Source organism: Pseudophryne corroboree (genome assembly GCF_028390025.1).
Source record: "Pseudophryne corroboree isolate aPseCor3 chromosome 12 unlocalized genomic scaffold, aPseCor3.hap2 SUPER_12_unloc_2, whole genome shotgun sequence".
Taxonomy (NCBI): Eukaryota; Metazoa; Chordata; class Amphibia; order Anura; family Myobatrachidae; genus Pseudophryne; species Pseudophryne corroboree.
In genome coordinates, this window is record NW_026967486.1 from 928,396 (window position 1) to 947,074 (window position 18,679).

General features: G+C 55.6%; 1 protein-coding gene across 1 annotated transcript in view; it reads left to right on the forward strand.

Moving 5' to 3' along the window:
- The window catches only part of NECTIN4 (nectin cell adhesion molecule 4), a 273,593-nt gene extending 256,635 nt beyond the window's left edge, over positions 1–16,958 (forward strand). Inside the window, exons 6-9 of the mRNA XM_063948717.1 lie at positions 3,340–3,487; positions 6,196–6,277; positions 6,832–6,906; positions 15,475–16,958. Coding sequence (XP_063804787.1) covers positions 3,340–3,487; positions 6,196–6,277; positions 6,832–6,906; positions 15,475–15,771 — 602 coding nt within the window. The 3' untranslated portion in view covers positions 15,772–16,958. The remainder of the gene's footprint in view (positions 1–3,339; positions 3,488–6,195; positions 6,278–6,831; positions 6,907–15,474) is intronic.
- The last annotated feature ends 1,721 nt before the right edge of the window (positions 16,959–18,679 follow it).

Here is an 18,679-nt window from a genome sequence, read left to right on the forward strand (position 1 = left end):
TACTAGACGTCATCATTAGAGGAATAGGAGTTAGGGGCCGTGTATGTGTAGACAGTGCTAGTACTAGACGTCATCATTAGAGGAATAGGAGTTAGGGGCCGTGTATGTGTAGACAGTGCTAGTTCCAGACGTCATCATTAGAGGAATAGGAGTTAGGGGCCATGTATGTATAGACAGTGCTAGTACCAGACGTCATCATTAGAGGAAGAGGAGTTAGGGGCCGTGTATGTATAGACAGTGCTAGTACCAGACGTCATCATTAGAGGAATAGCAGTTAGGGGCCGTGTATGTGTAGACAGTGCTACTACCAGACGTCATAATTAGAGGAATAGGAGTTAGGGGCCGTGTATGTGTAGACAGTGCTAGTACCAGACATCTGCATTAGAGGAATAGGAGTTAGGGGCCGTGTATGTGTAGACAGTGCTAGTACCAGACGTCATCATAAGAGGAATAGGAGTTAGGGGCCGTGTATGTATAGACAGTGCTACTACCAGACGTCATCATTAGAGGAATAGCAGTTAGGGGCCGTGTATGTGTAGACAGTGTTACTACCAGACGTCATCATTAGAGGAATAGGAGTTAGGGGCCTTGTATGTGTAGACAGTGCTAGTACTAGACGTCATCATTAGAGGAATAGGAGTTAGGGGCCGTGTATGTGTAGACAGTGCTAGTACTAGACGTCATCATTAGAGGAATAGGAGTTAGGGGCCGTGTATGTGTAGACAGTGCTAGTTCCAGACGTCATCATTAGAGGAATAGGAGTTAGGGGCCGTGTATGTATAGACAGTGCTAGTACTAGACGTCATCATTATAGGAAGAGGAGTTAGGGGCCGTGTATGTGTAGACAGTGCTAGTACCAGACGTCATCATTAGAGGAATAGGAGTTAGGGGCCGTGTATGTATAGACAGTGTTAGTACCAGACGTCATCATTAGAGGAATAGGAGTTAGGGGCCGTGTATGTGTAGACAGTGCTACAACCAGACGTCATCATTAGAGGAATAGGAGTTAGGGGCCGTGTATGTGTAGACAGTGCTAGTACTAGACGTCATCATTAGAGGAATAGGAGTTAGGGGCCGTGTATGTATAGACAGTGTTAGTACTAGACGTCATCATTAGAGGAACAGGAGTTAGGGGCCGTGTATGTATAGACAGTGCTAGTACCAGACGTCATCATTATAGGAAGAGGAGTTAGGGGCCGTGTATGTGTAGACAGTGCTAGTACTAGACGTCATCATTATAGGAAGAGGAGTTAGGGGCCGTGTATGTGTAGACAGTGCTAGTACCAGACGTCATCATTATAGGAAGAGGAGTTAGGGGCCGTGTATGTGTAAACAGTGCTAGTACTAGACGTCATCATTAGAGGAATAGGAGTTAGGGGCCGTGTATGTATAGACAGTGTTAGTACCAGACGTCATCATTAGAGGAATAGGAGTTAGGGGCCGTGTATGTGTAGACAGTGCTACAACCAGACGTCATCATTAGAGGAATAGGAGTTAGGGGCCGTGTATGTGTAGACAGTGCTAGTACTAGACGTCATCATTAGAGGAATAGGAGTTAGGGGCCGTGTATGTATAGACAGTGCTAGTACCAGACGTCATCATTAGAGGAATAGGAGTTAGGGGCCGTGTATGTATAGACAGTGCTAGTACCAGACGTCATCATTAGAGGAATAGGAGTTAGGGGCCGTGTATGTATAGACAGTGCTAGTACCAGACGTCATCATTAGAGGAATAGGAGTTAGGGGCCGTGTATGTGTAAACACTGCTAGTACCAGACGTCATCATTAGAGGAATAGCAGTTAGGGGCTGTGTATGTCTAGACAGTGCTAGTACCAGACGTCATCATTAGAGGAATAAGAGTTAGGGGCCGTGTATGTGTAGACAGTGCTAGTTCTAGACGTCATCATTAGAGGAATAAGAGTTAGGGGCCGTGTATTTGTAGACAGTGCTAGTTCCAGACGTCATCATTAGAGGAATAAGAGTTAGGGGCCGTGTATTTGTAGACAGTGTTAGTACTAGACGTCATCATTAGAGGAATAAGAGTTAGGGGCCGTGCATTTGTAGACAGTGCTACAACCAGACGTCATCATTAGAGGAATAGGAGTTAGGGGCCGTGTATGTATAGACAGTGTTAGTACCAGACGTCATCATTAGAGGAATAGGAGTTAGGGGCCGTGTATGTATAGACAGTGCTAGTACCAGACGTCATCATTAGAGGAATAGCAGTTAGGGGCTGTGTATGTCTAGACAGTGCTAGTACCAGACGTCATCATTAGAGGAATAGCAGTTAGGGGCCGTGTATGTGTAGACAGTGTTACTACCAGACGTCATCATTAGAGGAATAGGAGTTAGGGGCCGTGTATGTGTAGACAGTGCTAGTACCAGACGTCATCATTAGAGGAATAAGAGTTAGGGGCCGTGTATGTGTAGACAGTGCTAGTTCTAGACGTCATCATTAGAGGAATAAGAGTTAGGGGCCGTGTATTTGTAGACAGTGCTAGTTCCAGACGTCATCATTAGAGGAATAAGAGTTAGGGGCCGTGTATTTGTAGACAGTGCTAGTTCCAGACGTCGTCATTAGAGGAATAAGAGTTAGGGGCCGTGTATTTGTAGACAGTGTTAGTACTAGACGTCATCATTAGAGGAATAAGAGTTAGGGGCCGTGCATTTGTAGACAGTGCTACAACCAGACGTCATCATTAGAGGAATAGGAGTTAGGGGCCGTGTATGTATAGACAGTGTTAGTACCAGACGTCATCATTAGAGGAATAGGAGTTAGGGGCCGTGTATGTATAGACAGTGCTAGTACCAGACGTCATCATTAGAGGAATAGCAGTTAGGGGCCGTGTATGTATAGACAGTGCTACAACCAGACGTCATCATTAGAGGAATAGGAGTTAGGGGCCGTGTATGTCTAGACAGTGCTAGTACCAGACGTCATCATTAGAGGAATAAGAGTTAGGGGCCGTGTATGTGTAGACAGTGCTAGTTCTAGACGTCATCATTAGAGGAATAAGAGTTAGGGGCCGTGTATTTGTAGACAGTGCTAGTTCCAGACGTCATCATTAGAGGAATAAGAGTTAGGGGCCGTGTATTTGTAGACAGTGTTAGTACTAGACGTCATCATTAGAGGAATAAGAGTTAGGGGCCGTGCATTTGTAGACAGTGCTACAACCAGACGTCATCATTAGAGGAATAGGAGTTAGGGGCCGTGTATGTGTAGACAGTGCTAGTTCTAGACGTCATCATTAGAGGAATAGGAGTTAGGGGCCGTGTATTTGTTCAGTGCAGATCATCCTTGTATAATGCATATAATAATGATTTTACCTTCTCTAACAGTTAGTGAACCTCGGAAGGTCGATGTGGTATCAATCTCATTGGTGTCTGTGGCTGTAGTGACCGCTATCCTATTGGTGATCCTGGTGATAATTGTAGTGTTGGTGAATCGCCATCACAAGAGGAAGACAAAGAGGCTTTCAGAGAAAATGTAAGAGATATGGAGTATATGACTTACTCAGCTGTTTATAATAAATGACATAAGACTTTACTATACGGGATAATGTGCACCTTACATTATATTAATGGATATAACGAATATCAAACTGTACATTATAGGGTATAAACCACGCCTCACTGTACATTATAGAGTATAACGCGTGCCTCACTGTACGGTGTAGGGTATAACGCGCGCCTCACTGTACGGTGTAGGGTATAACGCGCGCCTCACTGTACGGTATGACGCGCGCCTCACTGTACGGTGTAGGGTATGACGCGCGCCTCACTGTACGGTGTAGGGGGATGACGCGCGCCTCACTGTGCGGTGTAGGGGGATGACGCGCACCTCACTGTGCGGTGTAGGGGGATGACGCGCGCCTCACTGTACGGTGTAGGGGGATGACGCGCACCTCACTGTACGGTGTAGGGTATGACGCGCGCCTCACTGTGCGGTGTAGGGGGATGATGCGCGCCTCACTGTGCGGTGTAGGGGGATGACGCGCGCCTCACTGTGCGGTGTAGGGGGATGACGCGCGCCTCACTGTGCGGTGTAGGGGGATGACGCGCGCCTCACTGTGCGGTGTAGGGGGATGACGCGCACCTCACTGTGCGGTGTAGGGGGATGACGCGCGCCTCACTGTACGGTGTAGGGGGATGACGCGCACCTCACTGTACGGTGTAGGGTATGACGCGCGCCTCACTGTGCGGTGTAGGGGGATGACGCGCGCCTCACTGTGCGGTGTAGGGGATGACGCGCGCCTCACTGTACGGTGTAGGGGGATGACGCGCACCTCACTGTACGGTGTAGGGGGATGACGCGCGCCTCACTGTACGGTGTAGGGGGATGACGCGCGCCTCACTGTACGGTGTAGGGGGATGACGCGCGCCTCACTGTACGGTGTAGGGGGATGACGCGCGCCTCACTGTGCGGTGTAGGGGGATGACGCGCGCCTCACTGTGCGGTGTAGGGGGATGACGCGCGCCTCACTGTGCGGTGTATGGGGATGACGCGCGCCTCACTGTACGGTGTAGGGGGATGACGCGCGCCTCACTGTGCGGTGTAGGGGGATGACGCGCGCCTCACTGTACGGTGTAGGGGGATGACGCGCGCCTCACTGTGCGGTGTAGGGGGATGACGCGCGCCTCACTGTGCGGTGTAGGGGGATGACGCGCACCTCACTGTGCGGTGTATGGGGATGACGCGCGCCTCACTGTACGGTGTAGGGGGATGACGCGCACCTCACTGTACGGTGTAGGGTATGACGCGCGCCTCACTGTGCGGTGTAGGGGGATGACGCGCGCCTCACTGTGCGGTGTAGGGGATGACGCGCGCCTCACTGTACGGTGTAGGGGGATGACGCGCGCCTCACTGTACGGTGTAGGGGGATGACGCGCGCCTCACTGTACGGTGTAGGGGGATGACGCGCGCCTCACTGTACGGTGTAGGGGGATGACGCGCGCCTCACTGTGCGGTGTAGGGGGATGACGCGCGCCTCACTGTGCGGTGTAGGGGGATGACGCGCGCCTCACTGTGCGGTGTAGGGGGATGACGCGCGCCTCACTGTGCGGTGTAGGGGGATGAGGCGCGCCTCACTGTGCGGTGTAGGGGGATGAGGCGCGCCTCACTGTGCGGTGTAGGGGGATGAGGCGCGCCTCACTGTGCGGTGTAGGGGGATGAGGCGCGCCTCACTGTGCGGTGTAGGGGGATGAGGCGCGCCTCACTGTGCGGTGTAGGGGGATGAGGCGCGCCTCACTGTGCGGTGTAGGGGGATGAGGCGCGCCTCACTGTGCGGTGTAGGGGGATGAGGCGCGCCTCACTGTGCGGTGTAGGGGGATGAGGCGCGCCTCACTGTGCGGTGTAGGGGGATGAGGCGCGCCTCACTGTGCGGTGTAGGGGGATGAGGCGCGCCTCACTGTGCGGTGTAGGGGGATGAGGCGCGCCTCACTGTGCGGTGTAGGGGGATGAGGCGCGCCTCACTGTGCGGTGTAGGGGGATGAGGCGCGCCTCACTGTGCGGTGTAGGGGGATGAGGCGCGCCTCACTGTGCGGTGTAGGGGGATGAGGCGCGCCTCACTGTGCGGTGTAGGGGGATGAGGCGCGCCTCACTGTGCGGTGTAGGGGGATGACGCGCCTTACGATTTGTATTCGTCTGGTATTAGAGTGGCTGGGTATTATCCGGGTATAAGATTTGTATTAGATAGGTATTGGCTGGGTATTAGCTGAGTATTAGCTGAGTATTGGCTGGGTATAGAAGGGGTATTTGCTGGGTATTGGCTGGGTATTAGATCGGTATTAGCCGGGTATTAGATTAATATTTGCTGGGTATTAGATGGGTATAGAATGGGTATTGGCTGGGTATTAGATGAGCATTGGCTGGGTATTAGATGGGTATTAGCCGGGTATTGGCTGGGTATTAGATGGGTATAGAAGGGGTATTTGCTGGGTATTAGCCGGGTATTAGATTAGTATTAGATGAGTATTGGCTGGGTATTAGATGGGTATTAGCTGGGTATAGAAGGGGTATTGGCTGGGTATTAGATGGGTATAGAACGGGTATTGGCTGGGTATTAGATGGGTATCGGGTATTAGATTAGTATTGGCTGGGTATTAGATGGGTATAGAAGGGGCATTGGCTTGGTATTAGATGGGTATTAGCCGGGTATTGGGAAGCATCTTATTATAACTATTATTGTATTGCAGTGAGGAACTCTCCACCTTATCTAGACAGAATTCCCGGCGGAGACTTAACTCCACCACGGCCAGCACAGATACCCGGATGCAGGTGAGGGCACATCACTGTATATACAGCTGAGACAATAATCCACCGTACACTGCCCCTGAAGGCACAACTATTCTGTCAAAAGGGGCATTTATTGCAGGACGAGGGGCAGTTGTGACAGAAGGGGTATTTATTGCAGGACAAGGGGTAGTTGTGACAGAAGGGCACTTATTGCAGGATGAGGGGCAGTTGTGACAGAAAGGCACTTATTGCAGGACAAGGGGCAGTTGTGACAGGGGCATTTATTGCAGGAAGTGGGGCAGTTGTGACAGAAGGGGTATTTATTGCAGGACAAGGGGCAGTTGTGACAGGGGCATTTATTGCAGGACGAGGGGAAGTTGTGACAGAAGGGGTATTTATTGCAGGACGAGGGGCAGTTGTGACAGAGGGTTTTTTTTATTGCAGGACGAGGGGCAGTTGTGACAGAGGGGGTATTTATTGCAGGAGGTGGGGTAGGAATGGGAGGTTTTGTAGTAGAAGAGTGGGCGGATACTGTATAGCACACGTATGATGTATGTGCACTGGCTGATGTCACCTCTTCTGTGTCATGTATGCAGCTAGAGGAAAGCATCCACCTGAGAGGAGGCCATCACCCCGACAGTCTGAGGGACCCCAGCATCAGCTCAATGATGGTAAGAAGACCCCAACCACACGCCTCTCTGCTCATACAGACACATGGGAATTTCATACATGTAAAAGCTGAATCACGTGTGTGGCAAGTCACGGTCTCACAGCGATTATTATCTTCATGTCAGGTCCCTATCTGTCTGCGTTCATTTACATAGGTAAGCGCATGGCTTATGGCGGCACGACGCATGGCTTATGGTGGCATAGTGCATGGCTTATGGCGGCACGGTTTATGGCGCCGCGGCGCATGGCTTATGGCGGCACGGCGCATGGCTTATGGTGGCACAGGATTTATCTACACACTAGGGGGAGACACCCCACTAATCTACACACTATGGGGAGACACCCCACACAGAGAGAGACACCCCACTAACCTACACACTATGGGGGAGACACCCCACACAGAGAGAGACACCCCACTAATCTACACACTATGGGGAGACACCCCACACAGAGAGAGACACCCCACTAACCTACACACTATGGGGGAGACACCCCAGGAGAAGTCTGTGTACTACTATATGATACAGAGGAATCTAGTCACAATATAATAATATAATCTAGCCGTATACCGTGCACAGATGATTTAACTGGAGTTTCTCTTATAATTAATGGATATCAGCTGTGTACAGATAATGTGATTCACATCAGGCCTTTCCACACTGAAGCTGACACACACGCACGCACACACAGACCGCCGGTCACCATACCGACGCTGGAATCCCATTTTGCAGTTGGCCGTCGGGCCGTTTTATGCCCGCTCTGTGGGTATTCAGTTTATTACTGATTGCCCACTGTGTGAAAATCACAGAAGTGACCAGGTCTGAATCCCCCCCGTGGTTCCTAGGCCGAGCTCTCTTAGGGGCCTATTTATCACCATCCAGGATGCGGATGACAGGTGATAAAATCGCCCAAACTCGCACTGCGATAATTGATTACATTGCAGGGATGCAGGAACAGTCCATGCTGTGCATGCGCTGCTCCCGCCGACATCGCCGCTACCGCCTCCACCCGTGAGGCGCTGTGTCGGAGGCTTTATCAAAATCTAAGTAGACCACGCCCACTGCGTTTTCCTGGTCAGGATTATTGCTTACTTCCTCATAGAAGCTAATTAGGTTAGTTTGACATGACCTGTCCCTCACAAAACCACGCTGGTTCCTATTAATAACCTTGGAGGTCTCCAACTGCTCCTCTATGCTATCCCATAATATTCCTTCCAATATTTTCCCCACTATAGATGTCAAACTTACCGGCCAAATCAAATATAAGGGCCTAGCTAGTTCAGACTTACTGTAAGCTCCAGAAGAACACTTCGGTGAGGTGCATCTGTAACCCTAACCCTCCCCACAACCTAACCCTAACCCTCCCCCCACAGCCTAACCCTAACCCTCCTCTCCCCTCCCCGCAGCCTAACCCTAACCCTCCCCGCAGCCTAACCCTAACCCTCCCCTCCCCGCAGCCTAACCCTCCCCTCCCCGCAGCCTAACCCTAACCCTCCCCTCCCGCAGCCTAACCCTAACCCTCCCCTCCCGCAGCCTAACCCTTCCCTCCCGCAGCCTAACCCTAACCCTCCCCTCCCGCAGCCTAACCCTTCCCTCCCGCAGCCTAACCTTAACCCTCCTTTCCCCGCAGCCTAACTCTAACCCTCCTTTCCCCGCAGCCTAACCCTAACCCTCCCTGCAGTCTAACCCTAACCCTCCTTTCCCCGCAGCCTAACCCTCCCTTCCCGCAGCCTAACCCTAACCCTCCCCTCCCTGCAGCCTAACCCTAACCCTCTCCTCCCCGCAGCCTAACTCTAACCCTCTCCTCCCCGCAGCCTAACTCTAACCCTCTCCTCCCCGCAGCCTAACCCTAACCCTCCCCTCCCGCAGCCTAACCCTTACCCTCCCCTCCCACAGCCTAACCCTTCTCTCCCGCAGCCTAACCCTAACCCTCCTTTCCCCGCAGCCTAACTCTAACCCTCCTTTCCCCGCAGCCTAACCCTAACCCTCCTTTCCCCGCAGCCTAAACCTAACCCTCCCTGCAGTCTAACCCTAACCCTCCTTTCCCCGCAGCCTAACCCTAACCCTCCTTTCCCCGCAGCCTAACCCTAACCCTCCTTTCCCCGCAGCCTAACCCTAATCCTCCTTTCCCCACAGCCTAACCCTCCCTTCCCGCAGCCTAACCCTAACACTCCCCTCCCGCAGCCTAGCCCTAACCCTCCCCTCCCGCAGCCTAGCCCTAACGCTCCCCTCCTCGCAGCCTAGCCCTAACACTCCTCTCCCCGCAGCCTAACCCTGTCCCTCCTCTCCCGCAGCCTAGCCCTAACGCTCCCCTCCTCGCAGCCTAGCCGTAACCTCTCCCCTACCAGCAGCCTAACCCTAACTTCTCCCCTCCCGCAGCCTAACTCTAATCCTCCTCTCCCCGCATCCTAAACCTAACCTCTCCCCTTCCAGCAGCCTAACCTTAACCCTCCTCTCCCCGCCGCCTAACCCTAACCTCTCCCCTACCAGCAGCCTAACCCTAACCCTCCCCTCCCGCAGCCTAACCCTAACCTTTCCCCTACCAGCAGCCTAGCCCTAACCCTCCCCTTCTACAGCCTAAACCTAACCCTCCTCTCCCCGCAGTCTAAACCTGACCTCTCTCTTACCAACAGCCTTACCCTAACCCTAACCCTCCTAGCAGCCTAACCCTAACCTTACCCCTACCAGTAGCCTAACCCTAACCCTCCCCGCAACCTAACCCTCCCCGCAACCTAACCCTAACCCTCCCCGCAACCTAACTCTTCCCGCAACCTAACCCTCCCCTCCCGCAGCCTAATCTCCTCTCCCCGCAGCCTAACCCTAACCTTTCCCCTACCAGTAGCCTAACCCTAACCTCTCCCCTACCAGCAGCCTAACCCTCCTCTCCCCACAGCCTAACCCTAACCTCTCCCCTACCAGCAGCCTAACCCTAACCCTCCCCTCCTGCAGCCTAACCCTAACCCTCCCCTCCTGTAGCCTAACCCTAACCCTCCCCTCCTGCAGCCTAACCCTAACCCTCTCCTACCCGCAGTCTAACCCTAACCTCTCCTGCAGCCTAACCCTCCCCCTCCCCTCCCGCAGCCCAGTTCTAACCCTCCTCTCCCCTACCAGCAGCCTAACTCTAACCCTCCCCTCCTGCAACTTCACCCTACCCCTCCTTTCCCCACAGCCTAATCCTAACCTCTCCCGCAGCCTAACTGTAACCCTCCCCTCCTGCAGCCTAACCCTAATCCTCCCCTCCCGCAGCCTAGCCCTAACGCTCCTATCCCCGCAGCCTAACCCTAATCCTCCCCTCCCGCAGCCTAGCCCTAACCCTCCTATCCCCGCAACCTAACCCTAACCCTCCCCTCCTACAGCCTAACCCTAACCCTCCTATCCCCGCAACCTAACCCTAACCTTTCCCCAATCAGTAGCCTAACCCTAACCTTTGCCCTACCAGTAGCCTAACCTTCACCTCCCCGCAGCCTAACCCTGTCCCTCCTCTCCCGCAGCCTAGCCCTAACGCTCCCCTCCTCGCAGCCTAGCCGTAACCTCTCCCCTACCAGCAGCCTAACCCTAACTTCTCCCCTCCCGCAGCCTAACTCTAATCCTCCTCTCCCCGCATCCTAAACCTAACCTCTCCCCTTCCAGCAGCCTAACCTTAACCCTCCTCTCCCCGCCGCCTAACCCTAACCTCTCCCCTACCAGCAGCCTAACCCTAACCCTCCCCTCCCGCAGCCTAACCCTAACCTTTCCCCTACCAGCAGCCTAGCCCTAACCCTCCCCTTCTACAGCCTAAACCTAACCCTCCTCTCCCCGCAGTCTAAACCTGACCTCTCTCATACCAACAGCCTTACCCTAACCCTAACCCTCCTAGCAGCCTAACCCTAACCTTACCCCTACCAGTAGCCTAACCCTAACCCTCCCCGCAACCTAACCCTCCCCGCAACCTAACCCTAACCCTCCCCGCAACCTAACTCTTCCCGCAACCTAACCCTCCCCTCCCGCAGCCTAATCTCCTCTCCCCGCAGCCTAACCCTAACCTTTCCCCTACCAGTAGCCTAACCCTAACCTCTCCCCTACCAGCAGCCTAACCCTCCTCTCCCCACAGCCTAACCCTAACCTCTCCCCTACCAGCAGCCTAACCCTAACCCTCCCCTCCTGCAGCCTAACCCTAACCCTCCCCTCCTGTAGCCTAACCCTAACCCTCCCCTCCTGCAGCCTAACCCTAACCCTCTCCTACCCGCAGTCTAACCCTAACCTCTCCTGCAGCCTAACCCTCCCCCTCCCCTCCCGCAGCCCAGTTCTAACCCTCCTCTCCCCTACCAGCAGCCTAACTCTAACCCTCCCCTCCTGCAACTTCACCCTACCCCTCCTTTCCCCACAGCCTAATCCTAACCTCTCCCGCAGCCTAACTGTAACCCTCCCCTCCTGCAGCCTAACCCTAATCCTCCCCTCCCGCAGCCTAGCCCTAACGCTCCTATCCCCGCAGCCTAACCCTAATCCTCCCCTCCCGCAGCCTAGCCCTAACCCTCCTATCCCCGCAACCTAACCCTAACCCTCCCCTCCTACAGCCTAACCCTAACCCTCCTATCCCCGCAACCTAACCCTAACCTTTCCCCAATCAGTAGCCTAACCCTAACCTTTGCCCTACCAGTAGCCTAACCTTCACCTCCCGCAGCCTAACCCTAACCCTCCTCACCCCTACCAGCAGCCTAACCCTAACCTCCCTCCTCACAGCTTAACTCTAACCCTCCCCTCCCACAGCCTATTCCTAACCTCTCCCTGCAGCCTAACCCTAACCCCTACCCCTTCCACAGCCTAACTCTAGCCCTCCTCTCCACACAGCCTAATCGTAACACTTCCCTCCCTGCAGCCTAACCCTAACCCTCCCCACCCCGCAGCCTAACCCTAGCCCTCCCCGCAGCCTAACCCTAGCCCTCCCCGCAGCCTAACCCTATCCCTAGCCCTCCACGCAGCCTATTCCTAACCCCCCTACCCACAGCCTAACCCTAACCCTCCTCTCCCCGCAGCCTAACCCTAACCCTCCTCTCCCCGCAGCCTAACCCTAACCCGCCTCTCCCCGCAGCCTAACCCTAACCCTCCTCTCCCCGCAGCCTAACCCTAACCTCCCCTACAAGAAGCCTTACCTTCCCCTCCCTCCTCACAGCCTAACTCTAACCCTCTTCTCCTGCAGACTAACCCTAACCTCTCCCCGCAGCCTAACCCTTCCTCTCCCCGCAGCCTAACCCTTCCTCTCCCCGCAGCCTAACCCTTCCTCTCCCCGCAGCCTAACCCTTCCTCTCCCCGCAGCCTAACCCTTCCTCTCCCCGCAGCCTAACCCTTCCTCTCCCCGCAGCCTAACCCTTCCTCTCACCGCTTCCTAACCCTTCCTCTCCCCGCAGCCTAACCCTTCCTCTCCCCGCATCCTACTCCTTCCTTTCCCCGCATCCTACTCCTTCCTCTCCCCGCAGCCTAACCCTAACCTCTCCCCGCAGCCTAACCCTTCCTCTCCCCGCAGCCTACTCCTTCCTCTCCCCGCAGCCTACTCCTTCCTCTCCCCGCAGCCTACTCCTTCCTCTCCCCGCAGCCTAACCCTCCTCTCCCTGCAGCCTAACCCTAACACTCCCCTCCCGCAGCCTAGCCCTAACCCTCCCCTCCCGCAGCCTAGCCCTAACGCTCCCCTCCTCGCAGCCTAGCCCTAACACTCCTCTCCCCGCAGCCTAACCCTGTCCCTCCTCTCCCGCAGCCTAGCCCTAACGCTCCCCTCCTCGCAGCCTAGCCGTAACCTCTCCCCTACCAGCAGCCTAACCCTAACTACTCCCCTCCCGCAGCCTAACTCTAATCCTCCTCTCCCTGCATCCTAAACCTAACCTCTCCCCTTCCAGCAGCCTAACCTTAACCCTCCTCTCCCCGCCGCCTAACCCTAACCTCTCCCCTACCAGCAGCCTAACCCTCCCCTCCCGCAGCCTAACCCTAACCTTTCCCCTACCAGCAGCCTAGCCCTAACCCTCCCCTTCTACAGCCTAAACCTAACCTTCCTCTCCCCGCAGTCTAAACCTGACCTCTCTCATACCAACAGCCTTACCCTAACCCTAACCCTCCCAGCAGCCTAACCCTAACCTTACCCCTACCAGTAGCCTAACCCTAACCCTCCCCGCAACCTAACCCTAACCCTCCCCGCAACCTAACTCTTCCCGCAACCTAACCCTCCCCTCCCGCAGCCTAATCTCCTCTCCCCGCAGCCTAACCCTAACCTTTCCCCTACCAGTAGCCTAACCCTAACCTCTCCCCTACCAGCAGCCTAACCCTCCTCTCCCCACAGCCTAACCCTAACCTCTCCCCTACCAGCAGCCTAACCCTAACCCTCCCCTCCTGCAGCCTAACCCTAACCCTCCCCTCCTGCAGCCTAACCCTAACCCTCCCCTCCTGCAGCCTAACCCTAACCCTCTCCTACCCGCAGTCTAACCCTAACCTCTCCTGCAGCCTAACCCTCCCCCTCCCCTCCCGCAGCCCAGTTCTAACCCTCCTCTCCCCTACCAGCAGCCTAACTCTAACCCTCCCCTCCTGCAACTTCACCCTACCCCTCCTTTCCCCACAGCCTAATCCTAACCTCTCCCGCAGCCTAACTGTAACCCTCCCCTCCTGCAGCCTAACCCTAATCCTCCCCTCCCGCAGCCTAGCCCTAACGCTCCTATCCCCGCAGCCTAACCCTAATCCTCCCCCCCGCAGCCTAGCCCTAACCCTCCTATCCCCGCAACCTAACCCTAACCCTCCCCTCCTACAGCCTAACCCTAACCCTCCTATCCCCGCAACCTAACCCTAACCTTTCCCCAATCAGTAGCCTAACCCTAACCTTTGCCCTACCAGTAGCCTAACCTTCACCTCCCGCAGCCTAACCCTAACCCTCCTCACCCCTACCAGCAGCCTAACCCTAACCTCCCTCCTCACAGCTTAACTCTAACCCTCCTCTCCCACAGCCTATTCCTAACCTCTCCCTGCAGCCTAACCCTAACCCCTACCCCTTCCACAGCCTAACTCTAGCCCTCCTCTCCACACAGCCTAATCGTAACACTTCCCTCCCTGCAGCCTAACCCTAACCCTCCCCACCCCGCAGCCTAACCCTAGCCCTCCCCGCAGCCTAACCCTAACCCTAGCCCTCCCCGCAGCCTAACCCTATCCCTAGCCCTCCACGCAGCCTATTCCTAACCCCCCTACCCGCAGCCTAACCCTAACCCTCCTCTCCCCGCAGCCTAACCCTAACCCTCCTCTCCCCGCAGCCTAACCCTAACCCTCTCCTCCCCGCAGCCTAACTCTAACCCTCTCCTCCCCGCAGCCTAACCCTAACCCTCCTCTCCCCGCAGCCTAACCCTAACCTCCCCTACCAGAAGCCTTACCTTCCCCTCCCTCCTCACAGCCTAACTCTAACCCTCTTCTCCTGCAGACTAACCCTAACCTCTCCCCGCAGCCTAACCCTTCCTCTCCCCGCAGCCTAACCCTTCCTCTCCCCGCAGCCTAACCCTTCCTCTCACCGCTTCCTAACCCTTCCTCTCCCAGCAGCCTAACCCTTCCTCTCCCCGCATCCTACTCCTTCCTCTCCCCGCATCCTACTCCTTCCTCTCCCCGCATCCTACTCCTTCCTCTCCCCGCAGCCTAACCCTAACCTCTCCCCGCAGCCTAACCCTTCCTCTCCCCGCAGCCTACTCCTTCCTCTCCCCGCAGCCTACTCCTTCCTCTCCCCGCAGCCTACTCCTTCCTCTCCCCGCAGCCTACTCCTTCCTCTCCCCGCAGCCTAGCCCTCCTCTCCCTGCAGCCTAATCCTGCCTCTCCCCGCAGCCTAATCCTCCTCTCCCCGCAGCCTAATCCTTCCTCTCCCCGCAGCCTAATCCTTCCTCTCCCCGCAGCCTAACCCTCCCTGTAGCCTACTCCTTCCTCTCCCCGCAGCCTAACCCTCCCTGCAGCCTACTCCTTCCTCTCCCCGCAGCCTACTCCTTCCTGTCCCTGCAGCCTAACCCTCCTCTCCGCGCAGCCTAACCCTCCCTGCAGCCTACTCCTTCCTCTCCCCGCAGCCTAACCCTCCCTGCAGCCTACTCCTTCCTCTCCCCGCAGCCTAACCCTCCTCTCCGCGCAGCCTAACCCTCCCTGCAGCCTACTCCTTCCTCTCCCCGCAGCCTAACCCTCCCTGCAGCCTACTCCTTCCTCTCCCCGCAGCCTAACCCTCCCTGCAGCCTACTCCTTCCTCTCCCCGCAGCCTAACCCTCCCTGCAGCCTACTCCTTCCTCTCCCTGCAGCCTACTCCTTTCTCTCCGCGCAGCCTAACCCTCCTCTCCGCGCAGCCTAACCCTCCCTGCAGCCTAACCCTCCCTGCAGCCTAACCCTCCCTGCAGCCTACTCCTTCCTCTCCGCGCAGCCTAACCCTCCTCTCCGCGCAGCCTAACCCTCCCTGCAGCCCAGCCCTGTCCTCCCCATGATACTTATGTTTGGGATGTTGGCGTTGGGATTCCAGCACAGGTCTTCTGTCTGCCGGCATCCTGAGCTTCCAGAAGGATGTCTTTGGAGTTAATGTTGCTGTAATGTTCCATTACCCCTCAGGGAGAAGAAGCGGACAGACGCAGTTATTCCACGCTAACAACCGTACGGGAAACAGAGACGCAGACCGAGCTCCTGTCCACTGTGCCGGATGAAGAGGTGAAGGAAGAGAGTGAGGAAGAGGAGCAGGGAGAAGAAGACAAAGTGCTGGAACAGAGTGAGCGAGGGAGCACCGGAGTGCTGGAGAACCAGCCCTTCATCAAGCAGGGAATGAGCCACTTTTACCAGGAGAATGGGACACTGAGAGCCAAGCCCAGCACTAACGGGATCTACATCAATGGCAGGGGACACCTGGTATAACTATATGGACTGTACGGGATACTACCTATGCAGCTGAGATGGACCAGAGGAGATGTCCTTATTCCCCCATCTCAGGGGGCTGGTATCCCCCGTGTCCCTCTGCAATGTGTACATCCAGTATTAGGAGGGTCACCTCCTCACAAATAAACATTGGGAAGTTTAGCAGCTGGAGCCTCTTCATGGGGGCAGTTTGGCTTTCCATAGACTGGCCCAAGTGTTGTCCGTCTGACTCCGCCACGGTCCTGCCGTCTATCTCCTGTGGACACTAAGAACATTGCACTGCATGACAGCTGTATACGTGGGGTGATGGTTCTCATGCGGGGCCCCCTTCCTGTAGCTCAGCAGGTTCTGCAGCAGCCGTTCCTTCCTCCAGCTCTGAATATTCTATTTATTGTTAGAAATCTGATTATTATTATATTGTGTCTCTTCTATGTGCTGTGTACAAGTGTCCCGCTTCAGATGTGGTCGCAATCTCCACGCAGCAGCAAGTGACAGAACTGTGAGGCATTGCCCACCGAAGCCATCGCAACATGCTCAGCAACTGCATACTATGTCGCAGATGCGAGGAACATTGACTCCGAGTGCCTCCGTGGCCGCACAGAAGAGCCATGTCTTCTGCGTACAAGAATGCAGTTCGCGCTGAGACACGTCCAGAAAACGGTCACGGCGTGCCTGTGGTTTTACAGACACTCACCGGTACCTCCCTTCCACACTGCAAGCTGCATCGCAAAGGAACATTGGTGCGTCCGCGACGCATGCGTAGCCGATAAGCACTCAGTTGTGACCGCATGTGAATACGGCCCAAGGAGCAGACTCTCTCCCCCCTATGTGACCATTCTTAGTGTCAGGGTATGAATATGGGGCCTCCTAGGAACATCTTGTGGCACCTACAATAAGCCACGTGATGGAGATAATAAAGATCACTTATAGGAAGAGGACACAAAACACTGCGCATAGCATAGCTATTATAGGTGGCCCCTGCCTGGGCTGTATGACGGAACAAGCTACATATGAAGAGGAGAGGGATCAGACTGGCAGGGAGAGGGGAAGCCCCACGTGTATATATAGAGGAGAGGAGAGGGATCAGGCTGGGAGTGAGAGGGGAAGCCCCACGTGTGTATATAGAGGAGAGGAGAGGGATCAGGCTGGGGGTGAGAGGGGAAGCCCCACGTGTGTATATAGAGGAGAGGAGAGGGATCAGGCTGGGGGTGAGAGGGGAAGCCCCACGTGTGTATATGAAGAGGAGAGGGATCAGGCTGGGGGTGAGAGGGGAAGCCCCTCGTGTGTATATGAAGAGGAGAGGGATCAGGCTGGGGGTGAGAGGGGAAGCCCCACGTGTGTATATAGAGGAGAGGGATCAGGCTGGGGGTGAGAGGGGAAGCCCCACGTGTGTATATGAAGAGGAGAGGGATCAGGCTGGGGGTGAGAGGGGAAGCCCAACGTGTGTATATGAAGAGGAGAGGGATCAGGCTGGGAGTGAGAGGGGAAGCCCCACGTGTGTATATGAAGAGGAGAGGGATCAGGCTGGGAGTGAGAGGGGAAGCCCCACGTGTGTATATAGAGGAGAGGGATCAGGCTGGGGGTGAGAGGGGAAGCCCCACGTGTGTATATGAAGAGGAGAGGGATCAGGCTGGGAGTGAGAGGGGAAGCCCCACGTGTGTATATGAAGAGGAGAGGGACCAGACTGGGAGTGAGAGGGGAAGCCCCACGTGTGTATATGAAGAGGAGATGGATCAGGCTGGGGGTAAGAGGGGAAGCCCCACATGTGTATATGAAGAGGAGAGGGATCAGGCTGGGGGTGAGAGGGGAAGCCCCACGTGTGTATATGAAGAGCAGAGGGATCAGGCTGGGAGTGAGAGGGGAAGCCCCACGTGTGTATATGAAGAGGAGAGGGATCAGGCTGGGAGTGAGAGGGGAAGCCCCACGTGTGTATATGAAGAGGAGAGGGATCAGGCTGGGAGTGAGAGGGGAAGCCCCACGTGTGTATATGAAGAGGAGAGGGATCAGGTTGGGAGTGAGAGGGGAAGCCCACGTGTGTATATAGAGGAGAGGAGAGGGATCAGGCTGGGGGTGAGAGGGGAAGCCCCACGTGTGTATATGAAGTGGAGAGGGATCAGGCTGGGAGTGAGAGGGGAAGCCCCACGTGTGTATATGAAAAGGAGAGGGATCAGGCTGGGAGTGAGAGGGGAAGCCCCACGTGTGTATATGAAGAGTAGAGGGATCAGGCTGGGGGTGAGAGGGGAAGCCCCACGTGTGTATAGGAAGAGGAGAGGGATCAGGCTGGGAGTGAGAGGGGAAGCCCCACGTGTGTATAGGAAGAGGAGAGGGATCAGGCTGGGGGTGAGAGGGGAAGCCCCACGTGTGTATATGAAGAGGAGAGGGATCAGGCTGGGAGTGAGAGGGGAAGCCCCACGTGTGTATAGGAAGAGGAGAGGGATCAGGTTGGGAGTGAGAGGGGAAGCCCCACGTGTGTATATGAAGAGGAGAGGGATCAGGCTGGGGGTGAGAGGGGAAGCCCCACGTGTGTATATGAAGAGGAGAGGGATCAGGCTGGGGGTGAGAGGGGAAGCCCCACGTGTGTATATGAAGAGGAGAGGGATCAGGCTGGGGGTGAGAGGGGAAGCCCCACGTGTGTATATGAAGAGGAGAGGGATCAGGCTGGGAGTGAGAGGGGAAGCCCCACGTGTGTATATGAAGAGGAGAGGGATCAGGCTGGGAGTGAGAGGGGAAGCCCACGTGTGTATATAGAGGAGAGGAGAGGGATCAGGCTGGGGGTGAGAGGGGAAGCCCCACGTGTGTAAATGAAGAGGAGAGGGATCAGGCTGGGAGTGAGAGGGGAAGCCCCACGTGTGTATATGAAGAGGAGAGGGATCAGGCTGGGAGTGAGAGGGGAAGCCCCACGTGTGTA